Here is a 21,977-nt window from a genome sequence, read left to right as displayed (position 1 = left end):
TCTTTGACAATGTTGCCAACTTAGCGACTATGTCGCCATATTTAGCGACTTTTTTTCTAAAATTAGCCGTGAAAGCGCGTATCGCTTTTACTCTGAACAAGCAGCGGGTGCTGTAACGCAGTCAGTTCTTTTACTCTTATGCTGTTTTGTGAACCACAAGGTTTATAACTACTTATAAACACACACACAGAGTAACTCCACCAGAGCGCCTATTTCGGGTCACTTTTGCCGGTCCAAGCCCGGGTAAAGGAGCAGGGTTGGAATTGTGACATTAAAAAAAACAATAATTGTTAAAATAAATTTAATTTGTAGCTCTAAATAAACTCTAAATGCATTTAGGACGTTTTTTACTCACTTTATGTCTCTTCCACGATGTTATTTCTCTCTCCAACAACATAGGTTACAATTAGATTAGCATGACCAATTATGCAAATTAGGCGATGGCGTCCTTTAGCGACTTTCAGGACAGCCAATAGCGATTTTCCTTACTGAGGAGTTGGCAACACTGCTCTTTGAAACGTTGCAGCAAAATGTGGAGGAAAAGCAGCGAGTTTTTTAAATGGACTCACAATGAGGTGGAGTTGTTGCTGCGAGTAACACAAAAGTACAAAGTTGCAAAAGTGAGTGAGAGTTAAAGAATTTGAAGAAAAGCTCTCAGGAGCGCGTGCATGCTGATATTCATCTTTAATAGGGCTGTCAGACAAAACAGCTGCTGTATAATGTCCTCCGCTATCTTAGTTTAATTAGTCACATGACTGCATCACATGACTAACATGCGTCATCATTTTAGAAAGTCTCCATTTTTGCTGTCCACACTGCGATGTATGTATGCGTTTTTGAGTGTTTTGAAAACGCCGTCTCAGCGTGGACGGGAGACAAAGTTTTCAATCGAAAACACATTAGTGTGGACGTGGCCCAAATCTGTCTGTGAGCTGTGAGTTATTACTGCCAGTCACACTTGACAGACCCAAAGAGCCTGACCCCAGGCCCCAAAGGTCGAGTTGATGGTGTTACATGGAGACACTGCAGGGATGATTATCAGCTTGATTTTTGCATGGATTGTAGACCTTGGACATTGGAATTAATTTATTGAGAACAAAGGTTGCATATTAAGCAAATGACTATGAATAGGAACATTTTATTATTGAGATTGACACCAGTGTATTATGTAAGGTTTCATGAGGCGTCATAGCAAGTAACAAAGTAGACGTGTTATTAGAGCACACAGACTCGAGAGAAGCAATTTTGTCGTGTTGTGTCCAACAAATTGAAATTTGAAATTACTTTGGGAAACCATCAGCAATGCAGCTTTTGGGTGAAGAAGAGAGGGAACATCTGGCCTGCTGTCAGCTCCCGGTTCAAAAGCCCACGTCCATGATGGCACGACATTAGCGACTTGCACATATGCTGTATGATAAACAAGTTTTGCAGCATATGCTGCCGTCCAGATAATGTTGCTTTCAAAGCAGCCTTGCTTATCTTAGTATTCTACCTTTATTACAACAGCATGGCCAGGTAGCAAGAGTCTCTGTGATAAACCGGCCGACCTGCAGTCCTAGTCTGTCGCCCACTGAAACAAAATAAATGAACACGTTTATCTCAGTACCAGCAGCCACGTACTTAAATACTGAGATTTGTTTTGCATTTAAAGGCCTCTGAGCCTGTAGTGACCAGGAGCCCTGAAGAGAGGAAGTCCTCAAACCTGACTGGACGGCGCTTTCGAAGCTATAAAAAGCTGTTTCCATCATGCTGTCTGCAGCTCGGCACATGTGGCCATCTTTTACACAATTGTTACTTTCAAGGTTCTTTTGCTTTCCTTAAAATTTTCCTTTGCATAAATTCTCATGACACCATTCAAACCTTTTATTATAGATTTGAATATGTGTGTGTGCATGAAAAATATGTATTAAAGCATATTCACAAAAGCCTGATGCCAGAGATTGATAAAATTCTTTGCTTGAATGCGTCTTTGAGGATGTTTGCTACCTTGCTCAACATGCTGATTTCCTGCTTTCTCACTGATGGCATACACAGCTCGGACTGGTGTTTTCCTCGGCTCTGGAACACTAAATTGCTGTGTGGTAAAATAAATTAAAGCTGTAGATCCTTTCAAAGTTTGATGTATGGGTGGATGGTATCAATGAGCAATTTAGCCAAGGTCTTAGACGACCTAGTGTTGAATAAATTATAGAGCTGTGGCAGCTGTGCTTAACTATGAACTTTCAATTTAGTAAGTTATAGGTGTTCCTTATTGCACGCTGCACATTTCGAATCCTCCTTTGATTATGAGACAGTAATCATATTCTTGGGTCTTCTTTGTTAGATGCTCGTCCTGTGAGCTGATCTTTTCCTTACCACCTGTTTTACAGAACAGCATTGTTTTACTTGGTGTGCAGATGGTGCACATCTGTTAGGATCAAGATCTTTTGTGTGCATGTGCGTATCCGCTCTCTTGCCCACCCACGCCACAAGGTTAAACTCTCCAAGCGTGTGCCACTGAATTTGCGCGTCCCTGCGTTTCTTGCAGCAGTCACCCACTCTTCCACCTGGCCGTACAGCGTCAGGAAAGAGTTGTTTCCTTGGCTTCTTCTTTGGAGCGATTTCCTGTCGAGGAGCCAGGTCACGCTGAGATCACAGGCTACTGTGCTGCCCCCTCCTATGCATGGAAACGAGTAACAATAACTACCACTGCAGGGCAAGATATGAAACGATTTTTTGGAAAATGACTTCGCAAATGTGCAAAAGGCGGCACGATGACACGGCTAAGAGCCCCCGAGTAAGATGATCATTAATTGGGGACAGGCTTTTATCTTCCAGTAGCTGGGTGGGCTCCAGGCCATACATTACAGCTTCATCACCATCTATCCTGACATTAAAGTATGTTCAGTCTCTCCTCAAAGTACTCCACCCTTGAAATTCAGGTCACCAACCTCCTGTGCTACCAGAGGCTGGTGGTAAAAGAACTGAAGGCACTATTTTCTGCTGCTTACCTCATGCCAGTGTGGCTTTGTGTTCACCGCTGCCACGTGCACGTCCAAATTACAGCCTGCAGGCAGATGTCTAGGGGAGGTGCCAAGCAGCGCTTACGGCCCAAGGCCTGATCCCAGCCTAACCCCCATCTCCACGCACTGATCAGGCAGGCCTCTGGGGGTTTTTAGTCCTCACTCTCTGTTTTCTCTCTCAAGGTCTTGATGCTTCATCACTTCACAACTCTAATTGCTGTTTAGACTCATTTATGTTGCTCTCTTATTTGTAAATATGCACATTTTTATTTATTTTTTGTCCATTTAATAAAAATACAGAATAATTCTTATCACAAACTGTAAGTTGAGACAAATTACTGGTGATTAAATGTTTTATTTCTTCAATTTTAAGATGCAAATCTTGTGAAGGTTTGGGTGTGGCTTGTTTCTGCTGACCTCTATTCATATTATAATTACGAATATGAATAGCAAGTGTGTGTGTGTGTGTGTGTGTGTGTCACAAGTCCGTGGCAAAAGACCCCCCACTCTCCTATTTTACGCCCCCTGCCCTCTCCTGGTACACTCGCCCCTTCCCCCGGGCCCACAGGCTTCCTCTGGGGGGGATAATTGTGTGATGGTTTGCTCATTGTCAGGATCAGGTCAGGCAACAGGAGTGTTTTCACAAAGCAGACATCTGCTGTGCTCTGCTGCCGTTTTCAGCAGTGACGTAATGTCCTGTGGCAGGTCTCGTCCATGCAACCCCGTTGGATTGGTTGTACAGGAGAGGGCAGGGGGGTGGGCTGTGATCAGAGCTTGTGGGGGTGGGGATTGAATTAGAGGCTTATACTTGGGGACAGAAAAAATAATGCTGCTAGCTGGAAGTTGGTTTCAGTTCCCTGCAAAAACGTAACATTCACGGTTAATTTCACACTCAGTGTTTCTGACCTGGAGGATGTGTGGAAATAAATCCACGGGACGACGAAGTGTAATCTTCAGATATGACTATATCTATAAACCTGTTTTGGCTTCCTGTTAAATCCAGAATTCAAAATCCTGCTCCTCACATACAAGGTCTTAAATAATCAGGCCCCATCTTATCTCAATGACCTTGTAGTACCATATCTCCCTATTAGAGCACTTCGCTCTCGCTCTGCAGGCCTACTTGTTGTTCCTAGAGTATTTAAAAGTAGAATGGGAGGCAGAGCCTTCAGTTTTCTGTGGAACCAGCTTCCAGTTTGGATTCGGGAGACAGACACTATCTCTACTTTCAAGATTAGGCTTCAAACTTTCCTTTTTGCTAAAGCATATAGTTAGGGCTGGACCAGGTGACCCTGAATCCTCCCTTAGTTATGCTGTAATAGCTGTAGGCTGCTGGGGGATTCCCATGATGCACTGGGTGTTTTTGTTATTAACCTCTGTCTCTCTTCCACAGCATGTCTTTATCCTGTCTTCCTTCTCTCTCCCCAACCAATCGCAGCAGATGGCCCCGCCCCTCCCTGAGCCTGGTTCTGCTGGAGGTTTCTTCCTGTTAAAAGGGAGTTTTTCCTTCCCACTGTCGCCAAAGTGTTGGGTATTTCTCTGTATGTGTTATTGTAGGGTCTACAGTAAAGCACCGTGAGGCGACTGTTGTTGTGATTTTACGCTGTATAAATGAATTGGCAAACTGTTGTCCTGGATGCCTACAGCACATCTGGGTTATTATTTATTAGCCATATTTACAGGACTCCAGGGTAAATAAATGGACTGAATGGGAGTTTAACTGGAATCCTGTTCTTTGGTGTGGTATGGTTTCTCTGGGTTCCTTCATATTAGTTCACAATTATATTTACTACTCACACCAGCCTGTCAGTCGGAGAAATGCTGCCCTAGTATAGCCCATTACCTTATGGATTGTTTGCGAGCCTGCACTGGGGGCTGTTAAAGGAGAGGCCTGGCAGCAGGGCCGAATGAGGTCTGATCCAAATCAATGTGTGATGGTGCAGAACCTTGAGCTCCATTAGCCCGCCTGAGCTTTAACTTCATATTGTGGTCTGGAATACATTCACTAGGCTGTCTATCTCTGGCACTCTCTCTGTCATGGCTTCCTACTAGCAATCAACTTCTTTACAAATCAGGGGTCAGTGTTAGTTCAGTGTGTGATTGCACGCTTTAAAGTTCGGCTCCGTGCAGCCCCGGCCTCACTAATGCATTCGCTGCTTCACCCAAAATTAGATTTAGGCAGGAGTTTCATTTTCCACGTCTTGGTGGATTTCTGAAAGCTGGAGCAGGAATTACAGAATGATGCCGGACAGCCTTTGCACAAACTCGAATGATGACACTTCCTTTAGAAATCGCTTTGAACCTCATTTAACTGGTTTTAAAGCCAGATGGTTGGAGCTCATTTTGATGTGCAGAGTACTTGAATCTGACAACAGCATTGCCTCTACAAATAAATGTAACCTCAGCAAGCGTTCAGACCCAGTGCCCAATGGTAGTGCTGCGTGTCAGCATCCGTGAATGTCACATTCCTCCCTGCGTTCACGTCGGGTGCACTTTGTGCATATAAATTCTTGATTTGGGATATTACCGAGACCTGGGACTTTTCGAGTGTTCCCACCCTCCAGGCAGGAATAAGAGCAAATTAGACGCTGGGGAGAGGCTGTTTCTGAAGCATTCCTCCAAAATGACCTAGAGCTATGTTTACCCTTTACTCAATGTGAAATGTAAGACTTAAAGATGTTGATCTTTGCTTGATACTCGAAAAGCTGGGAGATTAAGACCTTGATGCTTTCAATGTTATCAGAACTAAGAGAGTCTTGTTGTATCTGTAGAGATCTTGGGGACTCTCGGGGTCACGTGAGCAGCGAGGTCGTCTGTTTGAAATGAGCTTAAGACAAAATTTGAGCAGATGTGTTATCCCAGTTTCTTTCCAGTGACACCCCCACAATACATCAGCCTTTACTTAATCCTGCCGGAGCTCATAATGGAGGTCTTAGATGATCCGATATTGCAAATCCACTCTATCTTTTCCTGCACGCACACACACACAGACACACACTGCTTTGGACCAAATTCCTGAATCAAGCCAAAGTACGGGCCGGAACAGCTGATTTGCCGTCTCGTGTCCTGTTGGAGGAGAAAGTTGGACGCAGCTCTTGCCGCGCTGTGAACGACTGTTTGCCAAATGGAAGCTGTAAAAAGTTATTGTCGCGGGCGTCTCCTTAGCGCTCTGTCTTTGTGGGAATATCGTGTCAGAATTATAGGCCATTTTGCCACAAGAGATAAAAAGCTGTCACTGCGATATGGCCCTCGTACATCCACACCCTGATCTCAGACCATCACAGGGGATTTCCTGCATTAAGAGAACAAATAATGTATTGTTGTGGAACTGAGTGGGGGCGAAGCTGTAGTTTCACTTTTCCTTTGTGTTGTTGTCCCAGAATGTAAGACGTAGGTTTTTTTAACCTTTGTATCATTAATTATCCACCAGGTCGGTTTCACGTAGACTGCTTTCATTATTCGGGGACCTCTCGAGGTTTTATTGGAGCAGGCAGATTCCTAAAAATGCATTTTAAATGTAAAGGTTTCAATATGTGTTTAAATATACAACAAATCAGAGTCGCTGCGACATCATTTTAATAATTAAGTTTTGTCAGAGCCAAATCCCGAGGACAGGCCAGCCAAATAAAGCTGCAGCTCACTGCACGTCTGTGCATGTCCAAGATGTCCCGATCCAAGCCAGTGGTCCCACGTGCTGGTGATTAGTGTAGACGCCATGCAGCCTGGCACATAAGCGTGCAGCGTGTGTGAACGACCTCTAACTGCCCTCACCCACAAAATGTCAGAGAATATACGTGAACAGCAGTTAGCTGTGTGCAAATGTAACGTGGAGGCTTTCGGGTTTGTGCTTTTGCAGCTACGCTTTGGCAGACGAGGCCTACCGCTCGCTGAGGGACCAGGACAAGGACCAGTGCATTCTCATCACAGGGGAGAGCGGAGCTGGGAAAACTGGTAAATGCTCAGTTTTTTTTTTGTTGTGTCATAACTTCAGAGCAGGTAACAGGATCACCTCACCACACTGAACGAACACCTTCAATCAGGCTCTGACAGAGTGTCTCACACTTCATGTGCTCAGCGGTTCTTTGTTTTAAATGTAGTCATAACTTGTAAAGAAGCCGATAAGGGCTGTGGGATGTAATCCTCCATAAAAGGGAGCTGATGTCAGTTTTGTTTTGAGAACATCGTGTTGGGACATGAAACTAGATAATGACTCTGCTCACATAAAGTCATGGCGGTAGACATATTACAGCAGCAAACACACGGCTGTGGTTTCCTCATATTTGTGAAATTATGTATATTCAGAGCCAGTCAGTCACATTCACACTGTTATGAACACTTAAAGGCTGGACTTTCCATCAGACTGAAGCCTTTTTCCATATTGTGTGGTTTTTATGATGGTGTATCCATGTTCTGGAGCAGTTTCACATACTGTACAGAAACACAAGAGGATGGTATTTCCTGTGCTGTGTCACAGGTAACAGCAGTATGCATCTGACTGTGTGCTGGCTCTGGGAGTGCTGCTGCAGCTCAGTGCAGCTGCAGACATTCATTCATACTTTGAGTTCAAACTCTGACCTGTTCGCACGGCCAACGTTGTCCCGAAGAACGTTCTGGCTCGGTGAGACGTGGCAGCAGCCCGAGTAAGCTGTACAAAATTCCTACATGCATTTATAAGGCTGTGCAAAACAACCTTAATGACCTCAGACTGCTATGTTTTCATTTTTCTAAAGCTGTACTTTATTTGTCGTATTTTTTGAGGGCTTTTCAGACCTCTCCATCATCCTACATCACCCCCTAAAAACCTGAATACACTGAACACCACATGTTTAAGCAACAAGTTGCATTATTAATAAAGCTAAGAAGTTCCAGCATATCAATACATTTCTTTGTGTAACCTGCTTTCAAACTGTTGCTATGCTGATCTCTGACAGGAGCTCCGATTTCCCAGCAGAACTTTGCCTGCAGCCTTTGTCAGCACTGTGTAGGAATACATGTTATGCATAACCAGGATTATTTCTCGGTGATGCATCAGTGGCGTCCACCACGGGGGCCACAGTGCAGTCAGACCGGCCGTGTTCTGTTCTGTAGGATGCACCAGGCTTTATTCCAACTCCAAACCTCTCCTGGTTGTTGGAGGGAAAAGAAAAAACGACTCCGAGGAGCCGTTTCTGCAGCCAAGTCGGAGATAAATTTGGATTTCGGTAATCTCATCAGCCCCGAAGCTCTGCAGTGAAACGAGGCCATCAAAACCAACCCTATCGATATGGGTCATTGACATTAAAGTGTGATAGGGCTTTCTTGTTCAGGCTCTCTCTGACTGTGGCTTCTATAAAGGGGATGTGACCAAAATTATTATCAGATGCCATCTCAGTGTGCAGGAGACAAAACAGTTTTTATTGTCTGCAGACGGAGTACGTTTCCTAACCTGAGAGATAACAACGTGAGGATTAAAGTCCTCAGCTTGTAACTCAGAAAAGTTTTTTCCTACGTTTAGATAAAAGTACGTGTCCCGAGCCGTTTGCCAGACTAATCAGGAATCTGTACCGACGACTGCTCTGAAGGTCTTTCCTGTCCTTGCCTGGCACGCCGCACGCATCGCCGGTTCTGGGTCACCGTCCTCTCTCTGGTCAGGAGAGACGATCCTGATGCCAGCCGTCGTCCGACGAGGCTTGTCGCTTGTTCAGACAGGACATGTAGCTTTTTGAGCCAAGCAGAGAATTATTTCTGGGGAAACGTGTCTTAGTTGCAGCATGCTGTGCTGGAGCATTTTTAAATCACTTTCAGCTCCACAGAAAGTTTTATTCCCGTGCTTTCCCCTGGCTTTCAGTGTAATCATAGTATGAATGATGATGATGTGATGCAATTCTGGTCACCGTGTAATTTAACAAAGCAAGTCTTTATAACGGGACCTCCTCTGCTCTGCACCCTAACGAACGATCCACACCCTGCTCTGATGGCTGTCGGGGGGGATGATGTAAGGGGATTTTTATAGGGGATGGTGAAACGGGTCGACATCTCTGCACTTGTCCCTCAGTCATGTGAATCACATTATATTTATCTGTGTGTGTGTTTCAGAGGCCAGTAAGCTGGTAATGTCGTATGTGGCAGCGGTGTGTGGGAAGGGCCACGAGGTGAATAAGGTCAAGGAACAGCTGCTGCAGTCCAATCCCGTGCTGGAGGGTGAGTGAAGATGCCCAAGCTGCGTCCCAATTCAGGAGCTGGGTTGTCTGAAGTTCACGTTTGGAGGGTGGATGTGTGTTGAGGGGCTGCCAGAGCTGCTCTAATTCAAGAGATCTTCAAAGTGCAGCTGAGAAAAGCAGCTTTCTTTACTCGGCGTTTAGGAAACGAGAAGACTGTGCAGGATATTTGCAGTCCGACTGTAAATGCACTGCAAACCGCTGCATGAGAGCGTTTAATGATGGTCTTTGATATTTTGGCTTGATTTCCAAATGCACAATACACCAAAACAAAAATGCAAATGCAAAGCTCCTGGCAGTTAGTCACACAACCTACAAAACATTTCTTTTAGCTAGCGTAGCTAATCCGTAAACACAGATGATTATATAACCATGGAAATGTAATCACAGGCAAGTTAACTCATCCGCAAAATAACTTTAGGGATCTTATAAATACTGTATAATACACTCTTTTATTTTCTTAGCTAAACGGGACGCTACACACACACACACACTCATTCCCACAGCTCAGTTCTGGCGCACAAACAGCTGTATTTTAATTGGGGGCAGTGGACAGGAAATGCCCATGAATGATGAAGCTGTATGCCCGGGTTGCTGCAGAAAACCCCGCACATCTGCAAGAGTTTAGCTCACGTCAGTCTAATTGCCCTAACACTGAGAAGGGGGAAAGGGAACAGAGTCACGCTTAACACGACGGATCCGTCACGCTCGCGCTCTGCGACACGATACGTGTTGGTTTCGTTCTTTGTCGCCCTCGGTTTCTTTTCATTTACGTCTCTTTATCTTCCTCCAGCCCTCTCCTTCCCCGTCCTCCTCTCCCTCTGGCTGCCATTGTGCCAGACTAGCAGCCCACACATTCACAGCAACCGCCGACTTAAATGCACATTAATCAGCTGTTATCAGCAATTAAGCAGTCATGCTAATAGCGCTGTGATGCGTGACACGTTAATGGCATCTTTATGTAGAAATGTGGTGTGAAGCCAATGGAAAGGTCGTAGCAGGGAGGTGTTCTGAAAGGCCTGATTGTGCACGAAACACAAAGTTGTTTGTGTCAAAAATGAATATTTAATGAACCCTTTAGTTACCTTTATTTACAAGCAGGACCCCGCATTGAAGCACTTTTTGAACGTGGCGTGACATCAAGGTTCAGCCCGCCCTAAGCCTGGAAAGCCCTGGTGCTTTGCTTAATCCACCCAGAATTATGGGGCCTCATCAGTACAAATGGCTTTGACATCCAGGCCATGTATGATTGACAGCTAGCTGGACTCGGGCACGAGGTTAGGGATCATTATGAAGGTTTTGAATATTCTTAATGGCCTCTCTGCAATGCATCGGCGGTAACTTTACTCTGAGGTTATTTGCACAAGCTTTGCATTATTTGTAAAGCTTTCTGAATCCATTAGTTTAATTATTTGTGTCTGATTTTTCTTTTTTTCCTCTCTTCAGCTTTTGGAAATGCCAAAACTGTAAGAAATGACAACTCTTCCAGATTTGTAAGTATGCAGGACGAGCTTCTGTGGTTTGGAAAGATGATCTCGTGACACACATTCTTTTTCAGAAAGCTTTTGTTTCTTGAATACTTGGTGTGCATGTCCTGTGTGCTTATACTGTTTGTGTTTATGGCAACATCCCTCCAGAACGTGTTTTCATGCATGTGAGGTAGTTTGACTATCATGCATGTGAATATGTTTTTTCAAATACAGGTGATATTTCTTGGTGTCCTCCCTGTGTTCCCATGTAATCTGAGACCCTGGATCTTCCCAGTAGACGGGTCCACACGCCCCCTCAGTCTGAGCAGGCTTTGCACATTTGATATAGTACATGTGCACATGCCTCAGGAAATGCTCTGTACATAAAGCGAGCAGGACGAGGCCTTTCACCTACACTGCGCCGCCCGTTCCTCTGCGTCTCGTATCTCTCTGAATCTGATTGTTGGAAAAGCAGGAGAACTGTAATGCCCATCTCTAACATAGGTCTGGCGTCATAAGGGTGATTAAGTAGCTGCTTTGGTCCTTGGAGACACACACACACACACACACACACACACACACACACACACACACACACACACACACACACACTGCAATTTCAATGTAACATTATGTAACAATGTAACTGCAGTTGTAACCTTTGTTTTCCTCAAACTGCCCGGTTCAGTATTTTGGGGACGTCTGATCTCCTGTGATTTCCATCGCTGTTCATTTCTAACATGAATGTTTAGTTAGCTGCAGTTTCTTCAAAGAGAAAAAGTCGCTTCATCTTAGCAGCTGGCAGTCCATCCCAAAAAAGTCTATTTCAGTAACACCCCAGCCCCCCAGGACTGAACTTTGTTTTCCTTCTTGTGCCTGCCGCTCGATTATTGTAAAAGAAAACGATTCTCCCAGCGTGTGCCAGCTCGCAGGCGAACTGCCAACCTACCTGTCGTGTCCCAGTTTTTGTGTCACCGTGCACACGGTTTTTAATCATCCGCCTACTTTTAGGTGGCAGCACATGCCGGTGCACGGACATGCAGTTGTAGCGGTGAGCGTTATAACGGATTATGACCCTGATCTGTTTATATTTAGCTAACCTTCGCAGCAACCTCAGGCCCGCTCACCAGATATCAGCTCATCAGAGCGCCATCGGTTGATCAGAAAACTATAAGTCAAGCTGGCTCTTCATTTTGCTGAGTGCAGCAGGCTTATTGAGTTTGGCTAAAACCCATTTACCAGCAGAGCTCGGCCTGTTCAGAGGAGCTGTCTGCTATTAATACATCAGAGGAGGGAAAAAGCCCAAACACAGGACTCTCTGTCTCAACTTCCAGGTTTCAGAGAGAGTCAGAAAAAAGGCCTGAATGTCATTTTTTTTTAAAAAGAGGCCACGCCTCCCTGTTATCTTTAGGTGCTCGGAGTCCTTACACTTCTCCGACCGACTGAATCTATACGACGTTTTTAAAAATAGACAATGGCAATAAAATCTAACTGCTGCTCTTTGACCCTCAGGGAAAGTACATGGACATTGAGTTTGACTTCAAAGGAGATCCCCTGGGCGGAGTCATCAGTAACTGTGAGTAATAAAATGGAAAGAAAGCTTCTTTTTTTTTCCTGATTGATATTTTAAATATTTGTAAATCACATTCCTCCGAAAACGCAGCCATTCCAGCCTCGTCTTTCTCTCCTCGGCTCCTTGGCAGTGTTTTGGTTTGATCTCGCCTCTGTTCACATTGTTTTGTCTGAGCTGGTTTCCCCGGCAGAGGTCACAGAAACAAAGACGGAAGCTGACAGCCGAGGCACAAATGAACCTCTGTCTGCTCGCCTGAGTCAGTCAGACACAAAGATGGTCTGTGAGAAGCAGCTGCTGACATGTGACTTGGTCAGACCGAGCTGGCTAGCTACACGGCTGCTCTTCCAGGCCTGGATGGATTCCTGTCCGCTCATTATGTTTTAGACGAACCTCCTCTGAGCCTTCGCTGCTTCCTACGGCCGAGAATAGCTGGTTATGATTTATGAGAAGTTCTCAGTAGCGTTGGTAATGATAGTGGGGAGACATTTTTGGCATGCCTTTAGTCACAACATAACACAATATTGTTCCCGCACGGATGCTTGAATGTGTGTTTGCTTATCTGAGGCTGAGGGAACATTAAATAAACGCTGTTCAGGAGGCTTTGCAGCAGAAAGTGGAATCCTTCCTTCTCTTCAAAGTAAAGCGGAGTACTGAGTGTGGCTGGACATGGCTGTGCTCAGGTCACTTCGCTGCCCTGCCCCTGTGTCTGTCTGTGATGGAGGAACTGGTTTTCAGTGGCTTGTCTTGTCCTCTCTGTATCTTTAATCGCAGCTCTGTATTGCTGCTGACAGCCACTCAGTTGTGGATGTTGTATTATTGATGTGCAAGCTCTCACGGAGCCACTAACGTGATTCTAACCCCGACAGCCCCGGGGCTGCAGCGACCTCTAGTTTGGTGCTTGCAGTGGAGCCACGACCACAGATCTGTGAGTCGGTGTTTAAACAGCCTTAAGTGCTGAAAATTGCCAAAAGCCGTTTTTATTTCCTTCTGATTTTTGGTCCCGGTCACTGTGGTCAGTTTGTTCCCCGGACTCTTCACTTGAGTACAACACCAACTCTTCAAGTTTCCTAAAATAAGCTGTTTTTTAAAAATAGACAAATTGAATGCTTATTCAGCCGGTGATGTTGCTGAGCAGCACAGTCGGGCTTTAATTAAATCGTACTCCTCCTGATGTGGTGAGAGGATGATGGTCCCTCTTTAATCAGGTGCACTCGGTTCCAGCCCCGGAGAAAGGGCTGACGTCTGATATCGTTCGTGGGGTTTCTTCCTGTGGTGTTTGCACACAGAGATAATTACCAATATTGGTTTGGTCACCTTGGAGACTGAAAAAACCGTCGCTGGACGAGGATCCCAGTCGAGCTCTATAAATACAGACCGGGCAGCTTTAATTCCTGAGGCTCGGCTCGATATTTACTGCTGGGGGCACCTGAGAGTGGCAGCAGAAGGATTTCCTGTGCAGGCTTCTGGTTCGTCTTTGTGTGTCATTGTTTCCTTTAGTTTTTTCTTTCTTTCTTTTTTTAGATCTGCTCGAGAAGTCACGTGTGGTGAAGCAGCCGAGAGGAGAGAGGAACTTCCACGTCTTTTATCAGCTTCTGTCTGGAGCCTCAGACGACACGCTCAGTGAGTAAAACTGCTGGAAAAGCTGGTCGAATGGTGGCCTGGACAGGAACGTAGAGCTGCCGGGATCAATGCCACTGTCAGAATCAGGAGAAAGACCTCCGAATGTGCACGTCTCTGGATGCTCGCAGTATGAATGAAAAAAATAGGCCTGGTGTTCTGCTTACTGTTAACTAAATGTGCCTTCATGCAGCTGCATGAACACATGGCTAACGCATTAATAAGTCGCCCTTCCTGCCTAATAAACACCACGAGAACAAAGAGTGAAACCCACTCGCTCTGTTTGCGTTTCTGCTGCGAGGGGCCATTGTTTAATGTTCTTCACAAAGGAGAACAATATAATGGTCATTGACCCCAGAGCGCACACATCACTGAGGCTCTAGCTGTTGTTAATACTGCTATGAATGAAATCTGACACATGCACCCAGAAGAGGATTTCTCTACTAAATGACAGGGAGGCCTTTAAAGAGGGCAATCTGATCTTCCAGCATGATGTTCACAGCAGCAGCTCAGTGTTTGAATACACCGTGTCAGAACTGAAGGAGGGCAATACCCCAGGGCTTAGACACATTTTTCTAACATTTCTAAGGCAACACCATCAGTTGTGTTTCTTTAAACGGGAATTGAATTCAGCATCTTCTATCGGCTCACAGAGCTGTGCTGGATTTTATGGGGCAGCTGGCAGGAGTGTAGTTACGCTGCATGAGTCTAAATGACAACCACATGGTTTGTGTGTCACAGGGAAGCTAAAGCTGGACCGGGACTTTAGCAAGTACAACTACCTGAGCCTGGACTCTGCTGCGGTCAGCGGACTGGACGATGCGGCTAACTTCAGGACAGTCAGAGTGAGTAGAGCGCACACGTGTGTCCGTATGACTGGTGGAGCCCGACGCTGCGCCTCACCCTCGTGACGTTTGGCACAGACTTTCCTCTCTGCGGGATTTCTGTTAACTCGGTGTGGCGCGGCAGAGCGAGGAGGCGGTCTGATTGTCCTGTTATCTCCACGGCAGAACAAACGAACAAGCGTGCTTTGGCGTCAGTATTGCTGGCTGTGTAAACACTTCACGCCAGCGGCCCTCCCACCTGTTGCAAAACCAGGTGAACTTTGATCTTGACGGTGGATTAAAGACTGGTTTGTATTGATTAAACGCAGGAAAAACTCCAAAAACAGAGAAAGCCACGGGAGAAAAGAGTTTCCTCTTATTGAAGCTCTGCACAAATATGTGCTATTTTGTCTTTGCGCGTTTTCTCGGCCTTATTGATGGTAACACAGAGGATGTTGTGTCTGGGAGAAGCGCTCTGCTATCTCCTGTGCTGTGTCATTAGGCCTGTTTCAGCATGCTTTGCTCAGCTACTGTATAAGCCCCTACAGCCTGCTCTGTCACTCTCTACTGTACTCGTTCCCCCTCCTCACATCCTGCTTCTCATCGACTCCCACAGAGTTTTTAACGCTGTTCCTGCTGCAGCTGCGTTTCTCCACAGGAAGCACAAGACGACATTCCCTCCACACAATGACGCCGCCACACGGAGCTTTCTTTTCTTAAATGTTTATTTGTTGATGTTTGATTAAATGTTTGCGATTCATGAATTCTCCGTCACCGCTCTGTGTCTGTGATCCAGGAAGAGGAAGTTTGACTGTAATATGATGGACCGGGATTCCGTTAAAGAGATTTAAATATTCAAATACATGATTTCAGGTGTTATGATAGCTTGTGCTGATATGTTTGATAGGATTTTGCTTTATATATATACAGTGTGTACAAGTTTGAGTGGATTCCACAAACCAGTGAGAAGACTAGATGTGTCTTTTTAATAAACTCATTGTGAGAGCACTGATCACAGAGCAGTGATATACACAACATTATCAGCACCTATTGTGTTGGTCCTCCTGACTCATCGAGGTATGGACTCCGCCCCTGAAGGTGTGTTGTATCTGGACCCAGATGTAGGTCCTGTAAGTCCTGCATGCTGTGAGGTGGGGCCTCCACATGTCGGTCCAGCACATGGCTCGACTGGATTGAGATCTGGGGAATTTGGAGGTCAAGTCAACTCCTCAAACTGGCTGTTGTGCTCAAACCATTCCTGAACCATTTCTGACTTGTGGCACATTATCCTGCTGAAGAGGCCACAGCCATCAGGGAGCACTGTTCCCACGAAAGGGTGTAGATGATGTGCAACAATGCTCAGGTAGATGGTACGTGTCAAAGTAACATGCACATGGATGCAGGACACAAGGTTTCCCAGCAGAACATTGCTCAAAGCGTTACACTGCCCCTGCTGGCTGGCCTTCTTCCCATAATGCATCCTGATGTACCAGATGTTCATCACTTACCTGGGGAACAACCACCCAGCCATCCACGTGCTTCATCAGACCAGCCCACCTTCTTCCATTGCTCTGTGGTCCAGATCTGATGGCCACATGTCCAGTGTTGGTGCTTTCAGCAGCAGACGGCATGGAGACCCTGTCAGGTCTGCAGCTCCACACACAGCAACCTGTGATGCTCTGTGTTTTCTCACCTTTCTATCAGAACCAGCATGAACGTTTTCTGCAATTTGAGCTCATCTGTTGGACTGAAGAGCTGCTGTGGAAGTAAAGGCTGACCATAAGGGAGTCTTGGCCACCCATGACCCCATCACTGGTTCACCTACCTTGGATCATTGACCCCTGCAGATCAGGAACACTCCACAGGAGCTGACCCAGTTCTATCAAATGCTCCCAAATCCTTACGCTTGAAAACGATTCCTGCTTCTAACATCAACTTTAAGGACAAAATGTTCCCCCCACTAACAGAGGCCATGATGAAGATATAATCAGTGCGATTCACTTTACCTGTCAGCTGTCAGGATGTTCTGTGTGATGTTTGTAGGTGTTCCCATCTGCACCAAGTTGCAGGAACGTCGGTGCCTTAGTGACGTTGTTTCTGTCTTTTCCTTCTTCTCGCCCTCTTCCAGAACGCCATGCAGATCGTGGGCTTCATGGAGGACGAGGTGCAGTCGGTGCTGGAGCTGGTGGCAGCTGTGCTGAAGCTTGGCAACATAGAGTTCAAGCCAGAGTCGCGCTGCAACGGCACCGACGAGAGCCGCGTCAAAGACAAAAATGGTGGGCTTGGTGCTGCTGCGCCTTCATCGGACATATTTTACACTGTTTTGTTTTTTTATTCACAGGAGTTATTGTGAATATTTCTCCTTTCATTTAACCCTTTCGACCCACTGCTCACTGGGCCTGGTCCAGAGTCACCGTCCCCTGTTGGCAGCTTGTTGTCCTCAAACAATATTTGTGTTATGATTTGCGTGACAAGAGTTTCACCCTCACAGCTGCTGTTTTTAGGGAAATCATTCATTTGCATTTTTCCCTCAGTGAGTCTTGGACAACCGTGCTTTCCTCTTTTTTCCCCACATTTGAATCAAAGACTGCATTGTTAATAATCAGCTGCAACGTGTTATTCAGATGAGTCCTCTGTTTTTGCTTTTCCCTCGACTCTGCCGGTGGGAACACCTCATTGTCGGGAATAAAACCCAAACGCTGAGGAGGTTACGAAGGTTGATTCTTCCTCCTTACAGCTTCCTTATGACGTTTGATTCGAATCAAATGTAGAATAAGAACCATCACAAGATGAGACCTGATGTCTGCAGAAGCTTTTTCTGCGTGTCTTAATCCGTTTTCTGTGGCTACTTTGCAGATTTGAAGGAGATGTGTGAGCTGCTGGGGATCGAGCAGTCTGTGCTGGAGAGGGCGTTCAGCTACCGCACAGTGGAGGCTAAAATGGAGAAAGTCTCCACGACGCTGAATGTGGCCCAGGTCAGAGGCAGACTGGCATCTCTTTCACCTGCTTATTACACACACACACACACACACACACACACACACCAAAGGGCCATTTCTTCCCGTTGACTTGCTTTACTGGCTGCCGACTCTGTGCCACTTCTACATGACAACGTCTGCATTATACATGTGCAGTATTCCTCCTGGAAATTCAAATGTAGGTCATATTTTCGAGGTTAGTGGGTTCATTCAGACTCTTCATATAACATTAATGCTGCAAACATGGGCCCTGTGTGCCCAGAACAGACGAGGAAAGGGTTTATTAGCCTGACTTTATAATCCTCATATTTCTGCTCATGTATGGCCGCTGCTCTGTTTCCTTTGAATCAGTGTAGCCACGATAGCTTTTTTTAAGGAACAAGGTTAGTTAAATTCTGCAGATATGTAATAAAACGAATCATTGCCGATTCTGCTGGTTCGCTTTATTGTCGCTTCATCATTAACAGTGTCTTCATTCACAGGCCTACTATGCCCGAGATGCCCTTGCCAAAAATCTCTACAGTCGCTTGTTTAGCTGGCTGGTTACCAGAATCAATGAAAGCATACAAGTAAGCGATGTCAGGCATCTGTTTAATTTATTTATTTAGACTGACAAAACTCCACTGCTGTACTTTATTCCTAATGGTACCAATATTGTGTCCCTGCAGGCACAAACTAAAGCTCGGCACAAGGTCATGGGCGTCCTGGACATCTACGGCTTTGAGATATTTGAGGTGAGACAAATAGCAGCTCAGACCAGCCTTTTTTTATCCTGACAGGCCACAAGGACACAGTCGGACCATCCAAACATTTTTATTACAAGGAAAAAAATTTTGCCCTCGGCTGTTTGCGTGCATGTTTTGGTACCTGTGTGGAGCCTGTCGGCAGAAACGTAGAGCTGATGAAACCACACTGAGATCAGATTAGTTCAGCTTTTGTTGTTGCTCCTGGAGTTGAAATTATTTTTGTGGAAAAGTGGTTTCAATTCTCAAAGTCTGCATTTCACAGCAGGAAAATAGCCTTTGCATCAGCGCGCTGCTCACCACACTCTGCACGTCGTATTCATGCTGTTGTTACACAATCAAAGGTGATTCTGATTCTCAGCGTTAGCATCACATATTACAGCGAGACGTAGAACAGGCTCCATTTATGCTAACTGTATACAAAGTAATGCACCAAACGCCACATAGACAGCAGTGCATGTAAACATGTGACAGAGTTTGAACAGAATGACGGCTTCAAGTTTCTTTGTTGTGATGCACGATGCCCCCCGATCATGTCTTGCTCCTATCCCTGCCTGTTCACCCCACTCACTCTCGAGTCCTTCCTCTCCTCTCGTTGTTGTTGTGTCTGGGTCACCAGAATGGAGTAAGTAACACCTGCACCTGTTTGCTGTGGCCGCGAGCATGCTGTGATCTAAACTCCTTAATTCACCTCCCCGTTAAGGACGATTCAGGGCTCCTCGTGTGCAGCAGAGCCACGCGGCTGACAGGAGGCTGGACAAGCCAAAGTCACAGGCTGCTTAAGTCAGTTCAGTCACTTAACAGCAATGCACTCTCATGCAACAGGCCTGCAGTGAAGCCTACATGTATAACAGTTATGTGAAGAATGTGAAGCTCTCGGCCTTAACTCAACCTGCACTAACAGGTGTTTCTATTATTAATATTAATGAGTGTAGAATGAAATGCTTTCTTAGAACGATCAGGTGTTTCAATAAGACTGAAAGCTGATTGCTGAGTCTTTATTTGGCTCCAGTTTTTAAACAGGATAACAGAAAGTGATTAGTTTAAAAATGGATCGTTATTTTGGAGAGATGAAAATGTATTTACTTTATTTATATCATGCTGATATTTGACACAGACCGTACCAACTTTAGCTCGCAGCATATTAAAAGCATCATAAAACGATCGTGTGTTAAATTTTAGTTTAAACATAATAACATGGTCAACATGTCAGTTACTGAGCTTCAGAGGAACATTGTTCATCTTGGCTAAATGTTTATTATTCAAACGTGGAACCACTGATGAAAGTCTGTGAACATGAAGGCATTTTTATTATGTCCTTGAATGAATATTAACCACTTGTCATAAAAACATTGACTGTAGATAAAATAGTTTTGGTTTCTTTTACATGTTTCAGCCACGCATCTGCTGCCACTTTGGAGCCTGTGCGTGCGTGCGTGCGTGCGTGCGTGCGTGCGTGCGTGCGTGCGCGCGTGCGTGCGGACAACCTTTTCGTTTCTCAGTAAAAGGAAATTGTTTTAAAAACTGCTCCACTTGTACGTGTGGATCCTATTTCCTGGTCACTGAGAACCTCGGTTTGTCCTCTTCTCCGAGCTGTTGGACTAAACTGTCTTTGAACCTCTAACCGTAGCAATTAAATGTTAACCTAACCCAGTGTGCCAAGAAGCATGACTCACCACTAAACATCGTCATGATTGACGACAATAATAAGTGAATGCTGTGGGGATTAAAAGTGGTCGAGGCTGTTATATAGTCAACGCTCCATCAATGTTTAATGAAATCTAATCCAAGACAGTTCACAGGAACGTGTTCTGATAAGAATTTGTCTTTATCTGGTATCATTACAACCTTCCTGGTATCCATTGTTCAACGTCCAGATTGATTTCGTGTGTGCTCAGTCGGACAATGAGTGAGCAAATCCTCAGAAGGAGCTGTTCAAACTTATTATCACTGGTGTCATTTCAGAGGTACGGTAAGTGTCAGTGCGTGCAGCGACATCAAGTGATGCTGGGTTACAGTCGTGCTTTACTCTTCGTTTTCTAAAAGCAGCTGTGCAGCTGTTGAGGATATGAATTCACTTCCAGGATGCGCAGGTGCAACTGTACTTTTTAATAAAACACAACAGGAAATTAGCTTGGAAAAGTGAATTGAACAGACAAATCCAGTGGAAATGGATATGAAGGATGAGTCTCAGTTAGCCAAGAGAAGAAGAAGCTGAAGCAGATTTGACAGAGAAGCTTTTAATACAATGAAAGATGAGATGATCCTTCAGACGTAGATTCCTGAAGTGTAGTACTTACAAACAGCTGGATGTTGGATATCTGGATATGCTCCACCTGTCCTACCTTCTTCTAACCTGTTATTAAGCCACTCAGCAGACCGTTAGTGGCAGCAATTCTCTGAAATGCAGATGAACCAACACATTAACAGAAGTCTGACTGTTTTTCTCCTCCTGGTGCTACACCCACAGGACAACAGCTTTGAGCAGTTCATCATCAACTACTGCAACGAGAAACTGCAGCAGATCTTCATCGAGCTGACCCTGCGTGAGGAGCAGGAAGAGTATGTCAGAGAGGTGAGCGTGTGAATGGTGAACTCTGGGATTCAATTCAATTTTATTTATATAGCGCCAAATCACAACAAAAGTCTCCTCAAGGCGCTTCATAGATACAGAGTAAAACCCAACAATCATATGACCCCCTATGAGCAGCACTTTGGTGACAGTGGGAAGGAAAAACTCCCTTTTAACAGGAAGAAACCTCCAGCAGAACCAGGCTCAGGGAGGGGCGGGGCCATCTGCTGTGATTGGTTGGGGTGAGAGAAGGAAGACAGGATAAAGACATGCTGTGGAAGAGAGACAGAGGTTAATAACAGATATGATTCAATGCAGAGAGGTCTGTTAATACATAGTGAGTGAGAAAGGTGACTGGAAAGGAAAAACTCAATGCATCATGGGAATCCCCGGCAGCCTACGTCTATTGCAGCATAACTAAGGGAGGATTCAGGGTCACCTGGTCCAGCCCTAACTATATGCTTTAGCAAAAAGGAAAGTTTGAAGCCTGATCTTGAAAGTAGAGATAGTGTCTGTCTCCTGAATCCAAACTGGAAGCTGGTTCCACAGAAGAGGGGCCTGAAAACTGAAGGCTCTGCCTCCCATTCTACTTTTAAATACTCTAGGAACAAGGAGTAGGCCTGCAGAGCGAGAGCGAGCTGTGCTGTGCAGAATCTGCATCACTCTACGACACGGCGCTCTGCACACCTTTGTTGCGCTGGCGGCTTGGCGCTTGGCGCTCATCTGTTTAAGCTCTACAAGCCTCGCCCTTTGACCAGACGCATTATTACTTCACGCGTGTCTCTGTCATGAAAACCCTCTTCATTTATTCCCTTCACGTCTTCCCTCTGTGGATTCTTGGGGACGGAAATGGTCTTCCGCTCCGGCGAGAGTAAACACTCCCCGCTGCGGGCCTTTAGGCTCTGTTTGTTTTCCGAGCTCTGTGTATGAGTGCAGCGGTAGTGACCCCCACGCCACTTCCCTACTAACACCACCACCAATGATATTCCACTCCTGGCCTCT

At 45.4% G+C, this 21,977-nt stretch overlaps 1 protein-coding gene across 3 annotated transcripts in view; it reads left to right on the top strand.

The window, feature by feature from the left end:
• myo1b (myosin IB) overlaps positions 1 to 21,977 on the top strand; it is a 53,023-nt gene that overhangs the window by 17,850 nt on the left and 13,196 nt on the right. For all 3 annotated transcript variants that reach the window (XM_005743748.2, XM_005743747.2, XM_005743746.2), the window contains exons 4-14: positions 6,859 to 6,953; positions 9,078 to 9,182; positions 10,646 to 10,692; positions 12,181 to 12,244; positions 13,763 to 13,861; positions 14,600 to 14,703; positions 16,811 to 16,958; positions 17,539 to 17,657; positions 18,143 to 18,229; positions 18,329 to 18,394; positions 20,874 to 20,978. In XM_005743748.2, coding sequence (XP_005743805.1) covers positions 6,859 to 6,953; positions 9,078 to 9,182; positions 10,646 to 10,692; positions 12,181 to 12,244; positions 13,763 to 13,861; positions 14,600 to 14,703; positions 16,811 to 16,958; positions 17,539 to 17,657; positions 18,143 to 18,229; positions 18,329 to 18,394; positions 20,874 to 20,978 — 1,039 coding nt within the window. The remainder of the gene's footprint in view (positions 1 to 6,858; positions 6,954 to 9,077; positions 9,183 to 10,645; positions 10,693 to 12,180; positions 12,245 to 13,762; positions 13,862 to 14,599; positions 14,704 to 16,810; positions 16,959 to 17,538; positions 17,658 to 18,142; positions 18,230 to 18,328; positions 18,395 to 20,873; positions 20,979 to 21,977) is intronic.

The sequence above is a fragment of the Pundamilia nyererei genome, unplaced genomic scaffold (assembly GCF_000239375.1).
Source record: "Pundamilia nyererei isolate P.nyererei 1_Seehausen unplaced genomic scaffold, PunNye1.0 scaffold00135, whole genome shotgun sequence".
NCBI classification, from domain to species: Eukaryota; Metazoa; Chordata; class Actinopteri; order Cichliformes; family Cichlidae; genus Pundamilia; species Pundamilia nyererei.
This window is presented reverse-complemented; position numbering and strand designations above follow the sequence as displayed.